Genomic DNA, 19579 nt, shown 5'->3' on the forward strand with positions numbered 1-19579 from the left:
CTAGCTAAATGAAGAACAGATAACCTTAGTTCTAACTGCACCGGATATTTTGAAATGAAGATTGAGGTTTAAGGTGGCTGAAACTGAATGTATTATGGTCAACTAAATTTGGAGCTATGTGTGTGGTACTCCATCCTTATTATACTTACAAGTTTGATGATGGAACACTCTGTTGAATTTACGTATCATACGAACTTTTTTTTGTTATGAGGGTTAATAAAGCACCTAAGAAAATTTTAAATCAATCCTATTTATATCTGCGTAGTCAAAGTGACCACAAATGGAGTGGTAGTAGGCACTTTGGGTGGAAATATAAGCCAGTCAATGCATCCCCAAAGCCATGCAAACTTTGACCACCTACAATTTTTTATGCTATTTCCCCTGCGTTTTAGAAAATGTATTGTTCTAATTGGTATGTAATGCTTCACTACCATAAATTTCGCAGATAATCACATTTAAACCTGAAAATCGGTCAAACTATACCCGGTTTACGGAATACGAAAATTAGACGTGACAAGGGAACGGCTACGAACTACTCTTAAGCACTAGCAACGTTCACGGGACTGTCAGGACCGCAGAATATCCATTTCGGTGGTGTAGGCAGCATTCCCACCTTTCGGGATACAAAGATCGGGGCAGTTGCTCGAACCACTTTCACATTATTTTCTCGACTGTTCTGCTCTTGAACAGCATGTTGGGGAAAATGAACACATGGTACCTTCCACGCAAGCTCTGATGTCTTTTATTCTATTACAATGCTCATGTCTCTCTATGTAAGTGGGACTCAACAAAATATTTTCGTGTTCACACTGATATCCGTGAAACCTCTCCCCTACTTCACAATAATATAAAACGAGCTACCCTTTCTTGAACTGTTACGAAAATCCTATCTAGTAAGGATCCCATACCAGTGCTCTGTAATATCTATATGTTTAATATGTATTGCAATATTTTTACATATTAGGTATGTTGAAATAAATAATGGGCGCTAAACACTGGCAGGTCACCTATTGCGGTGGTCATATGTGCAAGGCTAGAAAAGGTTCAGATAACCTATTAGTTAGACTGCGTGCCTGAAATCCTCTGGTTTCATAGTAGGGAACTGAACCTTGACCCTCTCTGAATTCTGACTGGACGGTTCCTTTGAGAGATTGCGTCACATGGAGGAGGGGGGGAGGGGCGCAGATCTGCAGCATAGAGCTCCAAGAGAACCACTGCAATAAATATTTATGGAAGTAAAACTGGTCAAGATTAACTTTTATGGCGTTGGAAGGCGTATAGAATGTCACTGCTCTGGCCACAAGATTGTTGCAGGGAATCAGTTTGGTGCAGAGGAGTTGAGTGGGCACTGGCTGCAGCGCACTCATTCCACTGCAAATGGCTCTGAGCACTATGGGACTTAACTTCTGAGGTCATCAGTCCCCTAGAACTCAGAACTACTTAAACCTAACTAACCTAAGGATATCACACACATCCATGCTCAAGGCAGGATTCGAAGCTGCGACCGTGGCGGTCGAGCGGTTCCAGACTGTAGCGCCAAGAACCGCTCGGCCACCATTCCACTGCAGTCTTGCCAATAACGTACCTGCAGCTGACAGCCGACGATGCCGTTACGGCCAGCAATAAAAAACACTGTACGCGATAAGGCATACAATTGTGTATAATAAACAAACTTTGGACTGTGATGCCACAAACTCATGCACGGACATTGGAAGTCGTCTTTGGTTACAGGGACCATGAGTCCCACTAATCTACTGTCAGGCCCCTTGACCTTGAACTTGGGGGTAGGTGGGAGGGTGCAAGGGTGAGACAGGAGGTGACTGATTTAATGGAGATCTAATATCCGTGCTGGATGTGCCACCAACTGCAGTCATCTCGGGTGGTCGTGAATGTGTGGAAAGGGGAAGGGGAGAGCCAACCATGCAGGCTGTTCCAGAATGTAAATGTGATTATAGTTTGTGGTTTTCATTGTATTACACATCATAGTAATTACTGTTTGCTCATCCCTCATAAACTGAAATTATTTTATCTTCACGATCCCTATAGAAGTAGTGCATTCGAGTTGCAGTGTACACCTTGACACCTTTCTGAAATAGTGTGCAACTTCTTTGACACATGAAGACTGTGTCCCAGCCTGAGACTCGAGTGTGCACACCTGTCGTTAATGGTCATGGCACTTTCAACTGTGATCAGAGTACGCTACATTGATGGAATAAAACGTTCTACTTGCGGCTTGACTCCTTACCCTACGGTGTCACTCACGAGTAGTCCTGAAATTTTATAGAATATTTCTCCGAGAGGATATCAGTATCTCTTATCTAGTGATATTCAGTTTACTGTGGAAATAATTCTGTAATACTGTCTTGTAAATAGTGAAAAGATGACAATTGTCGCTGTGCATATCGTCAAACCCTTGATTTCCCCGTTAGTTTAACCTGATATGATCTTGTGCCCTCGAATAAAATTCCAGTGTCAGAGGAATAGCATTTTTTAAAGCACGCTATTTCTCTGACGATTTGCAGTGTCGTTATATCCTACCAAATCCTCTAAAGAGCATCTGGAGTGAAGTGTTACACGACGGCCGGTGTGGCCGTGCGGTTCTAAGAGCGTCAGTTTGGAACCGCGTGACTGCTACGGTCGCAGGTTCGAATCCTGCCTCGGGCATGGATGTGTGTGATGTCCTTAGGTTAGTAGGTTTAAGTAGTTCTAAGTTCTAGGGGACTGATGACCTCAGTAGTTAAGTCCCATAATGCTCAGAGCCATTTGAACCATTTTTTTGAAGTGTTATTGTTTGTTTATTAATATTATTTTGTCCAAATCTAACAGTTCTGAAGTATTGCTTTAGAAGTCGTATGTTACATCTTTTTAGCTCTGTGAAGTGTACAGCCTTTATATTTTTCAGCCTGGGACGACGTCTTACGCCGCAATGTGAAGATCCTGCGATTCGGCGGGGTGTGGCGACCAGTTTCCCGAAGTGGTTGGCGACCTTGCGTGTTCCCGCTGTACTTCGCCTCAGTCTGTGGAAGCCTGCTCACCATCATAGGGCTGGACATCGTCAGGATCTGGCTGCTGTGGGGAGACATGACAGAGATCACCTACGCCGTCGTGACTGCAGTATGCTGCTTCAACGGAGTCTACAAGATGGTCCACTGCTTCAAACACGGCGACACATACAGCCGGCTGGTGAGCGACCTGAACGACCTCGTAGCACTACAGCGGCCGTACTGCGAGAGGGATGACACTCTCATGGCAGTCTTCCAGGAGGTATGCCGGAAGACCAAGCGGCTCACGATTGGCTGCCTGACGTACATGAGCGTCCTGGGGCAGATGTGGTGCGTGCTGCCGCTCGTCTCGCCCGTGCCACCAGACAGCAGGGAGGACCCGATGCCGCTGGTCAGTCTCCCCGGCCTCCACAAGGAAAACCGTGGCTGGTATTCATTCATTTACCTGCTGGAGTGCCACACCGTTTTCTACTGGAACTTCTCCAGCTTCGGCATGGATATGTTCTTCGCCTCGATCATGAGCCACGTAACGGGGCAGCTCAATATCCTCAACATGCGGCTGACACAGCTGAGACAGGAGGAGTCAGCAGAAGACCAGGTTCAGCCGTCCACGTGCACTGTATTCAATCTCAACAGATTCAGTCGAAATCAAGAGCAGAACGTCAATGATTCTACCAGAATGTACATCGAATTGTGCGAGTGTGTGAAACACCATCAAGCAATAATAAGGCAAGTTTACCGGTTTAATTTTATGTATTACGTAAATTTTCCTAAGCACACAGCCTAACTCTAATATGTCACTAAGTGAGCCCTAAGCTTAACAGTCTTAATAAGCCTTACAATATGAAAATTTGTGGTGATCTCGTACATTCAGTAGCTGAAGAGTTCCAAATGCAGAGTACCGCTACAAATATTAGAAAACAAAGATATTTTGGAAGCCTTTCATAGACTCCAAAATGTTAGTTGTCAATACGCACTATATTTTTATAGTGTACTAAATGAATTTAATTTAAGCTCTTTACAGCTCCTTATGTGAGCAAAGGTCTCCCTCCAACTTCCTTGTCTCCTCACAAAAACAGTGTTTCTTTGTTTGTTTGTTTTTTTGAAAAATATGTAAAAATCTGCCAACTGGTTACATAGGTTTTCTATATACATTGACCAGGTTTCGTCACCTCTAAGAGTGACTTCATCAGAAGGTAAGGTAATTACCTGTGTTTAGGATCTTCTTTCTGATGTCTTTGTACTTTGAGATAGCCTTTGATACATGGGCGGATAAGAAGCGTACACCTTTGAACATGGCTGACGTTTGCAGGTGACGAAACCTGGTGAAGGTATACAGAAAACCTATGCAACCGTTTGGCAAATTTTTACATATTTTTCAAATTTGTGTATGCGGTTGCTGCAAACGTCAGCCATGTTCAAAGTTGTAAAAACAGTGTTGCCACTGTGACTCCGTCACAGTGCTCCTCTGTTAGTATTATACATTGATAAATATCGAAACAACGTGAAAACAGATCTTTGATCTACTCTGTGCAATAGAATCAAAGGATCACTTTTTCGACACTCTGTAACTGTCTCCCACTGCGAGGCATAAGTTTGAAACTTTGGTCAAGAGTGCTTGCAACCGTCCTGTAATGCTGAAAAAGCGTGGCGCCCCGAGACGCCACCCTCGAACTCGACCACGCTTCGAGCAGCAAAGCATCAGCACTTGCAAAAAAGGCCAGAGCTCAAAAGTTCACGTCACGTGTAAGGTGGGTTAATGACGACACATTGGCACAAAATTTCACCACAATTCTGCTCGAAGCCGGCCGGAGTGGCCAAGCGGTTCTAGGCGCTGCAGTCTGGAACCGCGCGACCGCTACGGTGGCAGGTTCGAATCCTGTCTCGGGCATGGATGTGTGTGATGTCCTTAGGTTAGTTAGGTTTAAGTAGTTCTAAGTTCTAGGGGACTGATGACCACAGCAGTTAAGTCCCATAGTGCTCAGAGCCATTTCTGCTCGACGCCACCGTGGACATGTCACACAACGGGAAGGTCGTCAAAGCCTCTCTTACCCACATTTCACCTTTCTTTTGACGCATCATCGATAGAGTTCAGAACCGCGAAGCCTAGAGCTGAAATCCCACTGTTTTCTTGTGAGTAGCCGGGGGAAACATTTCAGACACAAAATGGTTCAAATGGCTCTGAGCACTATGGGACTCAACTTCTGAGGTCATCAGTCCCCTAGAACTTAGAACTACTTAAACCTAACTAACCTAAGGACATCGCACACATCCATGCCCGAGACGGGATTCGAACCTGCGACCGTAGCTGTCTCGCTGTTCTGGACTGTAGCGCCCAGAACCGCTCGGCCACCCCGGCCGGCATTTCAGACACACCGTCGTTCAGAATGGCCACGAAAAGGCCTCAGGGATTGGCGTAAGGGCGTCAATGAACCCATTGCTTTCCTCGGACAGTTGATTACCACTAATTTCGCAGTCGAAAACGACAGTTGGCGATGCAGTGAGCGACATGGCGACGTTCTTGACAACATTTATCTCTGCTGACGTAGTCGGACGTATGAACTCTACCCAAACGACATTATGGAGCTGCACTCCCATCGAATGTGATCGCATCACTCTGAAGTGCAGCGCGATCGCATTTTTGCTCTCTTGTCGAGACCGTTCAAAACCATTCCTCGAAATCTGAACGTGATCCGTAACTGCAAAGGGCGCTTATTCTTTTTCAGCCCTCCTGTTTCGTGTGATCCTGTGGCAGAAGTGGCGCAGGGGATACGACATTCACACACGCACGGATAAAACTTCAAAGCGGCCCTCTAAGACCCGCCAGTTCGGCTAAACGTCTGTGGCACCTGCCCATCTTCACTGAGAATTTTAAAAATCAATAGGATTTTTATTTGCTGTCGAGAGAGATAAAAGAGCCGAGAGAACGCAGAGAGACCAAAGACCATCCCAGAGCAGCTTAGAGAACTACAACACTAAGCAAACAAAACGTGACAGTAATGAGCTAACACACAGCGTAATATGCACGCATAAAGTGGCTCCATCGCTGTTGCGTGGCTAATAATATGCAAGCATACATTAGCCTCTATGTGGTTGCACTGCACAATCCTTAAGTCAGTCATTTAAGTGAACTATAGACTACTCATTGTCAAACGCTACTGCAGCAAGAGTGTCCCTTATCTGTTGCTGCAGTAGCGTTTGACCTTGAGTAGTCTGTAGCGCACTTAAATGACTGACTGGGACTACTTTACAAGTTGTCACTAAACAGCATGATTTTTAAAATGGGTCTGAAAAAAGTATAAGCACCTTTTACTGCTTCGGATCAATTTCAAATTTCGTCGACTGGCTTTGAACGGTCCCTACTGGTTCCATCTTCAACACATGAGCAAAAATTCCGGCCGCGCTGCAATCCACAAGGGTGCGTTCACGTTCAATGGGAATGCAGCCCCACAACGTCCTTTGTGAAGGATTGAAACGTTCGATGAAGTCAGCAACGTCAAAGGTTGTCAAGAACGTCGCCCTGTTACTCACTGCAATGCGAACTGTCATTTTATACTGGGAAATATGTGATAATCAACGCTCCAAGGAAAGGGGTGGTTTCATTGACGCTCTTTATGCCAGCCCTGAGGCCTCTTCGTATCCGCTCTGAGCGACAGTGTGTCTGACATATTTTCCTTGGCCACTCACAAGAAAACCGCGTGATTTAAACTCTGAGCTTGGCCGTTCTGACCTCCATCGCAGGGGCGTCAAAAGAAGTGGTGAAATAGGGTTAAGAAGTGCTGTGATGAGCTTCCCATCGTGTGGCATGTTCCGACATCGGAGCCGCTACCTTTCCAATCAGGTAGCTCCTAGTTGGCATCACGAGGATGAGTGCACCTCGGTCCAGTCTTTTAACCAAGGAAAAATCCATAACAGTTCCAGGAGTCGAACCCGGGTCCCCCACATGAGCGTCTGTCGTGGTGACAATTGGACTACGGAAGCGGACCTAGCGTCTTAAAGATCATTTAAATGCTTAAATGTATGGATTCTGAGTTTCCAGACCACAATTAAAAATGTTCGTAGTATCTACGGCAACAGTTACATAATACTTGGTCATTGCTATCCTTCAACTGATCTGTCAGATTTTCTATGTATTAAAGATTAATGGTGTGCTCCCGGGTGTTCTGCCGAATTACTGTTTCCATTTGCTGCACAGTGTTTCGACGACCGACCGAACCCCCTTCTTCAGGTGCTGCGAGTTTTACTGTCAAGTGCACTCGCTGCCTGGACTCCAACCAGACTGCGAACTGTTGTTGGTCTCGCACTGCTATTTACAGCAGAGTTCGAGTCTCAATGCCCACTACTCTCTTTCAGTTTTCAGAGCTCGCACTGATATTCCGTGAATCGTAAATTCCGGCAGCGTTCTCGAACTCTGGCGGATGTGATGGCCGGCGAGATTTTAATAAATCGAGTCCGAACCCCATGCGTTATTTCGACCGACACCTCGGTCCTTATTTGTTAGGTTTTTTGACATCTTTATTTCGACAGACTTCTTAATTATGTTGTCCAGAAATTGGACATTTGTACCACGATACTTGTCTCATTGTATTTCATTTCATGATTACATTCGAGTCAATGCTCGGCGACTTTTGATTTGCTGGTATGTCTTAGTCGGACGTGTCGCTGAAATTCCTTGCATCTCTCCTCGATTGTTGTGAAAGTCTGCCCCGCGTAAGACATGGCACATTTGCATCGAACGCGATACACACACCCGGCTTTCGGAGACGCACATCGTCTTCAACATCACAAAGAATATGAATAACAATAACAACGCTCAACACTCAACAACCATTCAAATTATCATAAAAATTACAGCGATTAAAAGGTCAAGAATGATATGATGTTTCCTGCTGGCCTCAACGGGCTGCTTGCACCACATCGACCCGTTAGCAATACGGCGGAAGTAAGCGCATTACACGGGATTTTAAGTTTTACTTCATTGGTTTTATTCGGTCGGTATTTACAGGATTCAATAATGTATCTTATGTCGTGTTATCCAACATGGCTCATTCAGCAGTCACGTTTGGTACATTTTTGCAAGCATCTTTTGGATGTGCTCAATTTTATCATGATAGCCCATCATTTGTTTGACGTTTAACGCGGATAACTTCCCGAAAGCCGGGACTCCTTAACTGTCCATCTACAATATGGAAATATAAATATTATAAACCTGAAAAGTCATCTTTACTGACGACAAACCGATAGTTGCAAATAAAGCACCTTCATGCAGCTATCCAGGCTTTACTAACATCTTATCATAATTGAATTTTTAATTATGATTTGAATGGTTATTGTTGAGTGTTGTTATTGTTATTCGTAATGTCTCTGAGCTGTAGATGCCCTCCCTATAAAGTTGTTTGTTACAAAGAATATCTATTATCTAAGGTGAAGGGGGTAAAATACACTCGATGCCATATTTCTGTTGGAGTCATCGATCTTCCCAGACATTTTGCCAGTATAAGCTAGATAAGTAATATTTTGCGTCTCTTTCTCGGTCTCAGTCTGAACCTCTTTCTCAGACTTCCTTATTTTGACTTCATTGCCCATTCAGTTTGATGAACTACACTCCTGGAAATTGAAATAAGAACACCGTGAATTCATTGTCCCAGGAAGGGGAAACTTTATTGACACATTCCTGGGGTCAGATACATCACATGACCACACTGACAGAACCACAGGCACATAGACACAGGCAACAGAGCATGCACAATGTCGGCACTAGTACAGTGTATATCCACCTTTCGCAGCAATGCAGGCTGCTATTCTCCCATGGAGACGATCGTAGAGATGCTGGATGTAGTCCTGTGGAACGGCTTGCCATGCCATTTCCACCTGGCGCCTCAGTTGGACCAGCGTTCGTGCTGGACGGGCAGACCGTGTGAGACGACGCTTCATCCAGTCCCAAACATGCTCAATGGGGGACAGATCCGGAGATCTTGCTGGCCAGGGTAGTTGACTTACACCTTCTAGAGCACGTTGGGTGGCACGGGATACATGCGGACGTGCATTGTCCTGTTGGAACAGCAAGTTCCCTTGCCGGTCTAGGAATGGTAGAACTATGGGTTCGATGACGGTTTGGATGTACCGTGCACTATTCAGTGTCCCCTCGACGATCACCAGTGGTGTACGGCCAGTGTAGGAGATCGCTCCCCACACCATGATGCCGGGTGTTGGCCCTGTGTGCCTCGGTCGTATGCAGTCCTGATTGTGGCGCTCACCTGCACGGCGCCAAACACGCATACGACCATCATTGGCACCAAGGCAGAAGCGACTCTCATCGCTGAAGACGACACGTCTCCATTCGTCCCTCCATTCACGCCTGTCGCGACACCACTGGAGGCGGGCTGCACGATGTTGGGGCGTGAGCGGAAGACGGCCTAACGGTGTGCGGGACCGTAGCCCAGCTTCATGGAGACGGTTGCGAATGGTCCTCGCCGATACCCCAGGAGCAACAGTGTCCCTAATTTGCTGGGAAGTGGCGGTGCGGTCCCCTACGGCACTGCGTAGGAGCCTACGGTCTTGGCGTGCATCCGTGCGTCGCTGCGGTCCGGTCCCAGGTCGACGGGCACGTGCACCTTCCGCCGACCACTGGCGACAACATCGATGTACTGTGGAGACCTCACGCCCCACGTGTTGAGCAATTCGGCGGTACGTCCACCCGGCCTCCCGCATGCCCACTATACGCCCTCGCTCAAAGTCCGTCAGCTGCACATACGGTTCACGTCCACGCTGTCGCGGCATGCTACCAGTGTTAAAGACTGCGATGGAGCTCCGTATGCCACGGCAAACTGGCTGACACTGACGGCGGCGGTGCACAAATGCTGCGCAGCCAGCGCCATTCGACGGCCAACACCGCGGTTCCTGGTGTGTCCGCTGTGCCGTGCGTGTGATCATTGCTTGTACAGCCCTCTCGCAGTGTCCGGAGCAAGTATGGTGGGCCTGACACACCGGTGTCAATGTGTTCTTTTTTCCATTTCCAGGAGTGTACAATGAATAAACGGAATAATCTGCTGTCAGTTGCAAATATTTTCCGTTCTTTCGTTTACGCTTTTGTCAAATCGTCGTCTATGTTTTCACCTTATATGTTGTTGGGCTGACATACCGGTGCTTGATCCTTAACTGAACAGTGATGGTTCGTCGCTGGTGTATGGTTACATCACACACTCATCCATTTATCCCATTTCTTATCTGTAGATTCGTGTAGTAAGATGTACCTCGCAAATAATAATCCACAGCTTCCAAGCGCAGGCGACACGGCGCCCACAGCTTGAACGAATAATGCAGTTTATTCATTTTCAAAAAACGCCCAAATCCTGTAGGTACAAAAAACGCTGGCCAAATAAATGTTTTAATTGCATTTGGTTGCAAGTCTTCAAATAGAAGTTTGTTCGGATTATGTCACATTTCTACTGCACAAACTGATTCTAAAATACTTTGCGAGCATAACTTTCGTAACATGGCAGCTAAAGTTCAGTTTTTGTTCTCTGGTAGCGAATATGAATAAGTCCAAATTACTCCTTTAGAGAACAGAATGCTACAATACACTAGAGTCTCTTTTCTGCGCGCAGTCCATCTCTCTCGAAAATTTCAGACTAAAACAGTAGCTCCCGATGCTCTGATCCGAAGGCCTACACTCTCGAAAATTCAAAGTTTAACCACGCAACGACCCCGTCAAAAACAGAATTCTACTGCCTGCCTCACAGTGAAAATTTACAGCATCACCATACACGCATCCGTGTGTGGAGGCTCGGAACAGAACGAACGTTGCCAGATTGCATTCGCCATCGTCACACGGGCGCAGCACCTGGTGTACTGGTATCAGAAACCAATGGGTACACATCCTCTGGTTAGCATAGCTGGTAATTTTAACAGCAGTCCTTACATTTCCGACTTGCTACGGCTGGCGGCTGAGTCCTGCCTTCGACGTTCCTGTGACGTTAACTTTTCTCTGCAGCTCATATAAAAGCGTTTACTATATACCTTCCTTCTGCAAACTTTGAAATTGGGTCTACCACGCAAGTGACTGCAGGACCACAACGCCTGCTTCAGTACTTTCCGTTCATGAAGAAGTTCTTTAGTCCAATGATAGATCACAGAATTCAGGCGATGGTCACCATATTCAGATACCTTCCAAGGTCATCAATCGAGCAAAATCAGTCATCATTTACTGTAACCTGCGGTATAAGGCTAAGAATAAGAACCCCTTCCACAGTTCGTGGAACATTGTTATCCTCGACACTGACGATGTCTCATTGCCGTCTCTCTGTTTCTGGATTCCAGGTACCTGGAGTTCTTGGACAGCGTGATGAGCCCCGTGTCGTTGACGCAATTCCTGTGCAGCGTGGTAGCAGTGTGTGTCACGCTGTACCAGATAACATTTGTGAGTACAAAGCTGCGTGTGAGATACTGAACTGTCTTAGCAAAACAGCGCTGAGTACTGTCGCCAGACTTACTAGTCTCTGCAGTCACTGTGACGCTGCGAAGAAACTCAGATGGACATTAGCACTCATAGCAGCGAAGGGAATACGTTTCACTAAAGCAGTTGTGATTAGGGCCCACATTTAAATGACCTAAAAATTTGCGAAATATGCAGGCGTTTATGACCTAAGACTTGTATAAATATGATCTTAAAAAAATACGTAAGTTTATTTAAAACATTCTTGTTAATTTTTTAGATAGCAAACAATACAAAATTCACTTCTGCACACTGTGTGAGTATAGTACTTACTTTTTGCAGTTTTGGAATTAACTAGCGCTTCTTTTTAAAATGACTGATGTATCCGAAAAGTTTGGAAGTACAGTGAAAACAATAACACAGACCCAAACAAAAAAAAACATGTTTTTAGTATTGCACACCTTTTGTATAAAGTATTAAAAATTAATTAACACGTCCTGTCAATCTTCAGTTTCTGCAGAGCTGCAATGAATCACAAGGTGCACATTCAGTTTTTCGATTTTAAAAAGTCTATAGTTGTCGCTGATTATAGTTTTATACTTTAAAATCTCCTTTCCACATCACAGGACGTTACCTAAAGTATTTGAAGACGACGAGTCACTATAGGCCAGCTTTGGTTCATTGTTTTCGAGTGTTGTGGCATTCTCAGATAGAGTGTCACTATTATTGCACATTGCGGAATATCCAGGATCCCGCTGGAGAACACTTTGCAATTTGTTGCTTACTTTGTCAGCCACTAGACCACGAGTTCGACTCAACTCAGTCTGCACATATTGCACAATATCCAGGGCGTCACACAGTTGATTACCAGCAGTTTCCAATCGACTGATGTCTTTTGATACCACTAAAAAGTTGGTGGTTGATGTATGCCAAGTTTCCGGATAAGGTATCTGTAAAGACCTCTTTTACAGATTTGGTAGCACTTGATTCATCACTGTCATGGTCAGATAAGACGGTCTTTTCTTTGTGTCGTTGTAGTACTCAGCAGCATTAAGCCAAGAACCCCATCGTGTAAGAACAGATTTTCTTGCCACAGGAAATTAATCTGTCCATTCCAGGGTAATTTGATCGCATTTGTTCTGCAACTCTACGCAACGCATGTGCAAGGTAAGGTTCGCCGCTGTGGCCGAGCAACTCTAGGCGCTTCAGTCCATAACAGCGCTGCTGCTACGGTCGCGAGTTCGAATCCTGCCTCGGGCATGGATGTGTGTTATGTCCTTAGGTTAGTTAGGTTTAAGTAGTTCTAAGTTCTAGGGGACTTATGACCACAGATGTTGAGTCCCATAGTGCTCAGAGCCATTTGAACCATTTGAACCACAGTAGCTTCATAGACCTGTCAAACAAAATGGCAATTACTGAGTTATTTACGCCTTGATAGCTTCACACGTTAGGAGGAACATTTCTACAGACCAGTCAACTTTTAGAACATTTGCAACGTGTAGCCTACCCACTTCAGTTGTTTCATCCACGGACAGGCATTTTGGTCACCAACATTAATTCGTTTAGTGATGAGCACGTCCTTGCAGCACAGGGATAAATAAAACTTTCTCAGTTTTGATTCATCTGGAAATGGATGTGTTGTGTGCTTCTCCAAGAATTCCCTGAAGCGTGGATTCTTCAGCTTCTTCAATGGGATGTTGCAACGCACCATCATCTCACACAAGCCCGTGAAGAATAATTGCACGGTTGTCTGTTCAGATAACAGAGTTTGTCTGCTGTCATTTTCAGCACTTCTCTTCACATAGCTGCTGCGTTTCGCGGCATTATAGTGTTGTTCCGCAGTCAAGTGCTTTTCTTCACAAACATTACATAATTTATATGTTTCCCCGGCAGTGCAGAAGAACTTCTCTTTAAGTTCACGAACAAAACCTCGTTTCTTCATCTGTTGGAGCACTTTCCTTTCGATATATTGAACCACACTGAGTTTGTATTCATACTGAATAGTGTGACCAGGTGTGCAATTTTTATTGCGTCGGAAGCCGCCTTCGTTGGCTTCTAGAGAGTTTTGTTGACCCCATACAACGATGCCTTAGTCAGCGAACCGACTAGTGTGTTACACTGCTTGTCTAGTACAGGCCTGGTAAATAAACTTTTAGCAGTAATTGTTGTGTATATTTGTAACAGTCTCACCTGAAACATTGTATGTGAGCAACATTTTCATGTGTTTATTTTTGTATCTTTAGCACTTACGGTGCTGGTCTTGTACTGATTGGCCACGATAACTCGACGATTTCGCTAGTTCCGCCAGATGCAGGGAAAAATCGCCGCTACTTGAAAGATATTCAATTATCTCCGAGCGCTTCCAACGCCAAGCTGCCCGTAGACGCGAAGTATTACCAAAGGCATGCGTTTACTAGGAATTAACTTCTGTAAGCACTTCCTGAAGTGTTTACTTCTTCAAGTTTTAATTCAGGAGCTTTCTGCAAGTAATTGTTGCAGAACTGCAGTTTTCCTAAAAACCAGATCAGTCGCCAATGTTGTTGTATTATTGTTTATGAATAAAAATCGTGACGAAAAACAAAAATAAAAAATAAAAAAAATGTTTGGAGAGTACATGTTTGTTACCAAGAAACATTCATTTAACTAAAATTCCAGGACTTCACTTATATTAAGTACTTTGAGGACGTCGTATGGAAATTTCGAACATCTCTTATCTAATAATAATCAAATATTCGATAGCACGAAACAAAAGTCCTGTCCGATATGTCACTGCGTGTGCCACACCGCCATGGACTGGCTAAAATATGTGTTCTTTTTTTTAAGTTATAACTCGCATCTACAAACATTCAGTTGCAATTTCAAAATAGTTTTAGGTTCATTGGACTTTATACTTTAAATATGCATATTTTGGCGTGCTTGAGTCAAATCTGCATCCACAGATTAAATTTCAGTTTAATAGTAACCATCCCAGAAGAAATTGAAAATGAATTCTGATATTCAAATACATAACTAGGTAAGAAAACAAGTGACCTTTCCTGTTTAAATTGCTTTTACAGCCCATTTAAATCTAAAGAATCAGACAAAACACAAGACCATAGTGGAGTACAAATTGAACATTATAGTCACTGGAACCATATACTTAGACTGAATACCTGATTTACCTGCAGGAAAACAAAATCTGCAAAAATATGACGGTAAACGTGCGATCCCAATCGTCACCAAATATTTTGTTTCCATCATCCGCAGACTCAGAAACGACTTCGTAAATCATTAGCTCCAAACGTTTCTCCTCTTCACAGCACGTTTTGGTCACAAAATCAACACAAAATCACACAAAACAGAACTTGAACGTCAGCTAAAGCCTACGAAACAAGAGGCGATAGCAAAATTTTCACAAAAGGACGAATTTTTCTGTTGATACCACTACTAAGATCCAGCAAAAACTACGAATCCTACAGAAATGACAGGCGTTTGTGGGAGTTTAAACATACATTTGACACCACGGAAAATCTTCTTAACTGGCGTGACGTAATATTACATCCGTCGCACATTTCCATTCACGTAAGCACTGTAATATTACGTCAGTGTTAAAAGATAAGTGTTAAAGATATGACAAAAATATGGATTTTCGCCAAAAGTTTGCCGAAATGTGTGACCTATCACTAAAAAAGATTTATGCACAATTAAAATACGTTTTACTACACTACAATACCTGTATTCGTGCATAATTTGTTGTACAATTCCACTTAAAGTTATAGAAAAAAATATATTACTTGCCATTAAAATCTGCACCCTCGTTATGATATTGGCATTCGTAGTTTTAACAGCACGGCACACTTGGGAAAAGAACATAGGAAAATCGGATTTAGCCTCTCGTTGATGTCTAAAACCAAACTCCACCCGACCAGGCTTTGGAGGGCCCAACGGACCGACTGGCCGCCGTGTCATTCTCAGCCCACAGGCGTCAGTGGATGAGGATATGGAGGGGCATGTGGCCAGCACACTGCTCTCCCGGTCATATGTCAGTTTACGAGACCAGAACCGCTACTTCTCAATCAAGTAGCTCCTCAGTTTGCCTCACAAGGGCTGAGTGCTTCCCGCTCGCCAACACCGCTACGCAGACAGGGTGGTCACCCATCCAAGTGCTAGCCCAGCCCGACAGTGCTTAACTTCGGTGATCTGACGGGAACCGGTATTACCACTGCGGCAAGGCCGTTGGCCACATTGATGTCTAGGGCATGTAAATTAATAAGTTGTAATACTAGTGTAATTATAATACAATTTATTACGATCTAGGCAAAAGCCAACACCATCATATAAATTAGCGGAACAATATGTTTCGTTTGAGCATTGGTCGCCACATTATCACTTACTGTAACCCTCGCTGTTGTCTTTAGTTCTTGAGCCGGTCCGCTATCAATAGGCAAAGATCTGCAGCGGTGCTCGAGACCGCAGCGCCTCGCTAGGAGGCGGACCAGTCGCCTGAGAGAGGAGTGTCTGAATCTCCCGTCCGCAGGCTTCTTGTCTAAGAGGGTCCTGGCTAGCAGTGCCTTCTCTGGCTAGTCAGCTGTTGTTGTCTCCGTTCGACGGAAGAGCTAGTGCTAGCTGTGCGGCGCCGCTCTAGCTCAGTAGGCCCCAACCTTTCTTAGACCACTACCCCTGAGTGCAATCAGATATTAGCTAGTACCTCCGCCCTCGCCAACCCCTTGCCGTCCGTTGCACCCCCCCCCCCCCACCTCCCTCACATTATCACCAGTTTTAGACGTAACTAAACTGCAGAATGAAAGACTTTTCTTGGAAAACTCTAATTTTCAAAATTATGGAAAATCATTTGCGTATGTAATAGGATGACCGTAGCGGGGGACGTGGTCGGGGATGTAGGGCGTTGCTGGGTAGAAGAAGGTGACTGTTTTTAGCAATCACTTCTACCCTCAGTCTAATCTTTGTCCATAAACATTAATCTGTGTTCTGCTGCAGTGCCTCACAACTGTTCAGTGATTTTGTCTGGACCCTTAGGTTAAGGGTTGGAAGGGGCGGTATTGGGCTACCTTCCTCTTGAGCCGATAGTACACTAATCCTACGACAAAGATAAAAATACGGGTGGTTGATCCAATAACTAGTAAGCGTTGCTTAAGCTCATTACGGTACTCATGCACTCGTTGAAAAAGATGTTCCATAGTTATAGGTCCATCCTGAGCTGCTAGCATCCGGTCCAAAGAGGCGAGCAAAGTAGCGTCTAATGTGCTATTCAGAAGAGTGAGATTTCCTTTCGTGACGAATTGCACCAGTTGGCCGGGTACATAGATCACTGTGCGTTTTATGTTCATGATTGTAGCTCCAGTAATCACGGCTGGTAAACGGAAAATTGGCCCTGAAATGCCACACTGTGTGCAGTTAATTAACAGTCCCTGCCCCTACAATTCTATTCTTTACGTACTCCCTTGCTTACCCTGCTCATAACAAACGCAAATAGCGACTGTGTTTTCCCTTACTGAAAATTCCCAATGTGGACCCACTTGCTGAAAGAATTGCACCGTGCCTGCTATAATTTCCTTAGGACACTCCGCGACTGGTTCTTGAGAGCGGAATAGAGAATACTCACAACATTTGGGAACAGTGTGTAACAATTTCGCGGGGCAGATGGTAACTGGACCTGTTCGACAACGCAGCAAGTCTTGTGCAGTGAGGAACGCATGAGCTTGTCTGTTACGTGCCAATAACAGTATTTCCCGTATGGTTAATTGTACGAATTTCTGCAAAATTTCCCACTTCACTGGATATGTATGCAAGGCGTAACATTCAAATTTACAATCCTTACATGTTAATGGTATTATTATATGAATTATCAGTAGGGTACCCGTCCGCGTACTGGTAACAGTGGCCATTTTGTAGTACAAAGATAAGTGTTCGTCTGTTAATGTCGTCAGTAGCTCCAGGGATGCGGGCAGTTCCGATTGAACTTCCCGTAATCCTTCCTGAAGTTGTTCCGAAGGTAACAGTACCGGGGTTAGGTGCCAGCGCATTGCGTGCAACAAAGCCTCCTGTAGTTCCGTGGCTTCTATGCGTGCTTCCGTAATACTATCAGCAAGAAAACGGAGCAGCTTTGCTATTACCAGCTGAGAATCGATGTTATCCAACCGGTACTTGATTATACCCAAGTCCTGATTGGTTGTGTCGGCTGTGGCCTTAATGTGGAACATCAAGGTCGCGGCCAAAGCTCGCAATTGGCGCGTATTATTAACTACATCTTTCTCCAAACTCTCTAATTGGGTTGTGTGAAGATCTAGCATTCCCTGGTTGCTATTCACATTATCCTGTACCTGCTGTAGCGTTTCATTAATACTTTTAATATCTTCCGCGTCAGCGGTCCCAAAAACAGTTTTTAGGATACGGCCACCTGCGTCCAACCATCCTCTTTGCCTACGGACGTGCGGGATTAATCCTGCAGTTTGCCGCAACTGAGCTTGTAAGTGTGCAAAAGCTGATCGTAGTAGCTGATATTCCCCCTGCGTGTCATTAAACCTTGGCTGATTAGCCACCACGGAATGAAGTTCCTTAAATTAAATGTATCCTCTAATTTACAGATTTCGTCTTCAACCGCCCAAATATTACAGTTCACCCTTAAAGTCCATTGACGTCTGGACATAATTACGTCCGCTTGTCGCGAGAACAAAACACCACTTGATATAGGACGTACCTTCAAGGCTTCAGCTAAGTTGCAACACAAAACAGAATAATTATGCTGAGAGATAGTGCACACCTTCCCTATTCCCTCTTCAGCACAACCCATGCCGCCGGAACTGCTGGTCTTACCAGAACGTCACGCCGCCTGAGAAACAACTCACATTAGTTCTTCCTTTTTACACATGGCCGAAGAGCATAATAGCATGTCTGATCGCTTCCACAATTAACTTGGTTCTCTTGTTTATCTACTCCTTTCTTATTCTTTTTCTTAGATACATCTTTCTCTCCACTAGAAGTTACTGCAGACAATGACGGAAGTTCCTCAAAATTCCCCTTGAAAGGCCTAATTCGGCTCACATGCACAATAGTAGGGCGAGTTGGAAGCTGTAATTTTACATTCACCGGCGATGTCATCTCGATCACTTGGAAAGGACCTTGATAACGGGATGCAAGTTTTTTTCGTTTTGCCTTTTGGCACATACGGCTTAGTCATAATCACCCATTGTCCTATATGATATTTAGGCAAAACCGCCTCTCTATTGTGAACTTTGTCCTGTCTCTCTAACGCTTTAGTGTTCATTTTTTTGACCTGCCGCCAGATTGTTTTCACCTTTGTGGATAAATCTTTAACAGCCGAAATATCGTTTCCTGGTGAGATCTTGAACAATTCAAACAGAGATGGCATCTTCCGACCGAACAGTGCTTTATACGGAGACAATCCTGAACTTTCATGCACTTTTGAGTTACGCGCCGCGGTTACAAACGCCAATAGGATATCTCAATTGTTGTGTTGAGAATTTACATAATAACTTAACATCTTAGCTATTGTATGATGAACTCTCTCGGTCCGACCATTAGCCTGCGGGTGTAACGCGCTCGTTCTCAATTTCTTTACATACAACAACTTGCATAAGTGTTTCATCAAATCAGACAAGTTAGATCCTTGATCTGTAATGAAAGTTTAAGGTGTTCCGAATTTCAATATCCATTGATGTACCATGGCGTGAGCCACTGTTTCGGCTTGCTGGTCCGGAATAGCTGTCATGGACACATAGCGCGAAAAATGTTCTGTTATTGTTAAAACATAGCGATTAGCCGCTGGTGTTTGCACAAACGGTCCTAAGACGTCTACGCCAAGTAATTGGAGAGGTCTATCCGCTTCCGGTAGTCGTTGCATCACAGTTTTCTGATGACTCAATTCCGCCCATTGAGCACACGGAATGCAATTCTTTACGTACTGATCGACATCTTGCCTACGCGTTGACCACCAATAACTCTGTGCTACCCTCCTTTCCGTTGCTCTTCGACCCAAATGACCAGAAAACATTGAATTGCGTGCTTGCCTTAAAATTTCGCTTCGCAGTTTTTCTGGTACGACTATGTGTAGACCGTTCCTAGTTTTACGGTACAATATCCCGTCTTCCACGACGAACTGTCGCTGTGAGGTAAATCGTTGACA

At 44.6% G+C, this 19579-nt stretch overlaps 2 protein-coding genes and 1 pseudogene across 2 annotated transcripts in view; 2 read left to right on the top strand and 1 right to left on the bottom strand.

The window, feature by feature from the left end:
• Positions 1 to 1920: 1920 nt before the first annotated feature.
• LOC124766109 lies at positions 1921 to 10034 on the top strand. Its single transcript, XM_047249142.1, has 3 exons — positions 1921 to 1939; positions 2903 to 3731; positions 10022 to 10034. Exons 1-3 carry the CDS (start codon positions 1921 to 1923, stop codon positions 10032 to 10034), a joined length of 861 nt encoding a protein of 286 aa, XP_047105098.1.
• Positions 10035 to 11340: 1306 nt separating this feature from the next.
• Positions 11341 to 19579, top strand: part of LOC124709017 (odorant receptor Or2-like) — a 57369-nt gene continuing 49130 nt past the window's right edge. The window contains exon 1 of the mRNA XM_047240668.1: positions 11341 to 11421. Within this exon, the coding sequence (XP_047096624.1) occupies positions 11347 to 11421 (75 nt within the window). The 5' untranslated portion in view covers positions 11341 to 11346. The remainder of the gene's footprint in view (positions 11422 to 19579) is intronic.
• LOC124722909 lies at positions 15539 to 15656 on the bottom strand (annotated as a pseudogene).

This window comes from Schistocerca piceifrons, chromosome 1, assembly GCF_021461385.2.
Source record: "Schistocerca piceifrons isolate TAMUIC-IGC-003096 chromosome 1, iqSchPice1.1, whole genome shotgun sequence".
In the NCBI taxonomy this organism is placed as follows: domain Eukaryota; kingdom Metazoa; phylum Arthropoda; class Insecta; order Orthoptera; family Acrididae; genus Schistocerca; species Schistocerca piceifrons.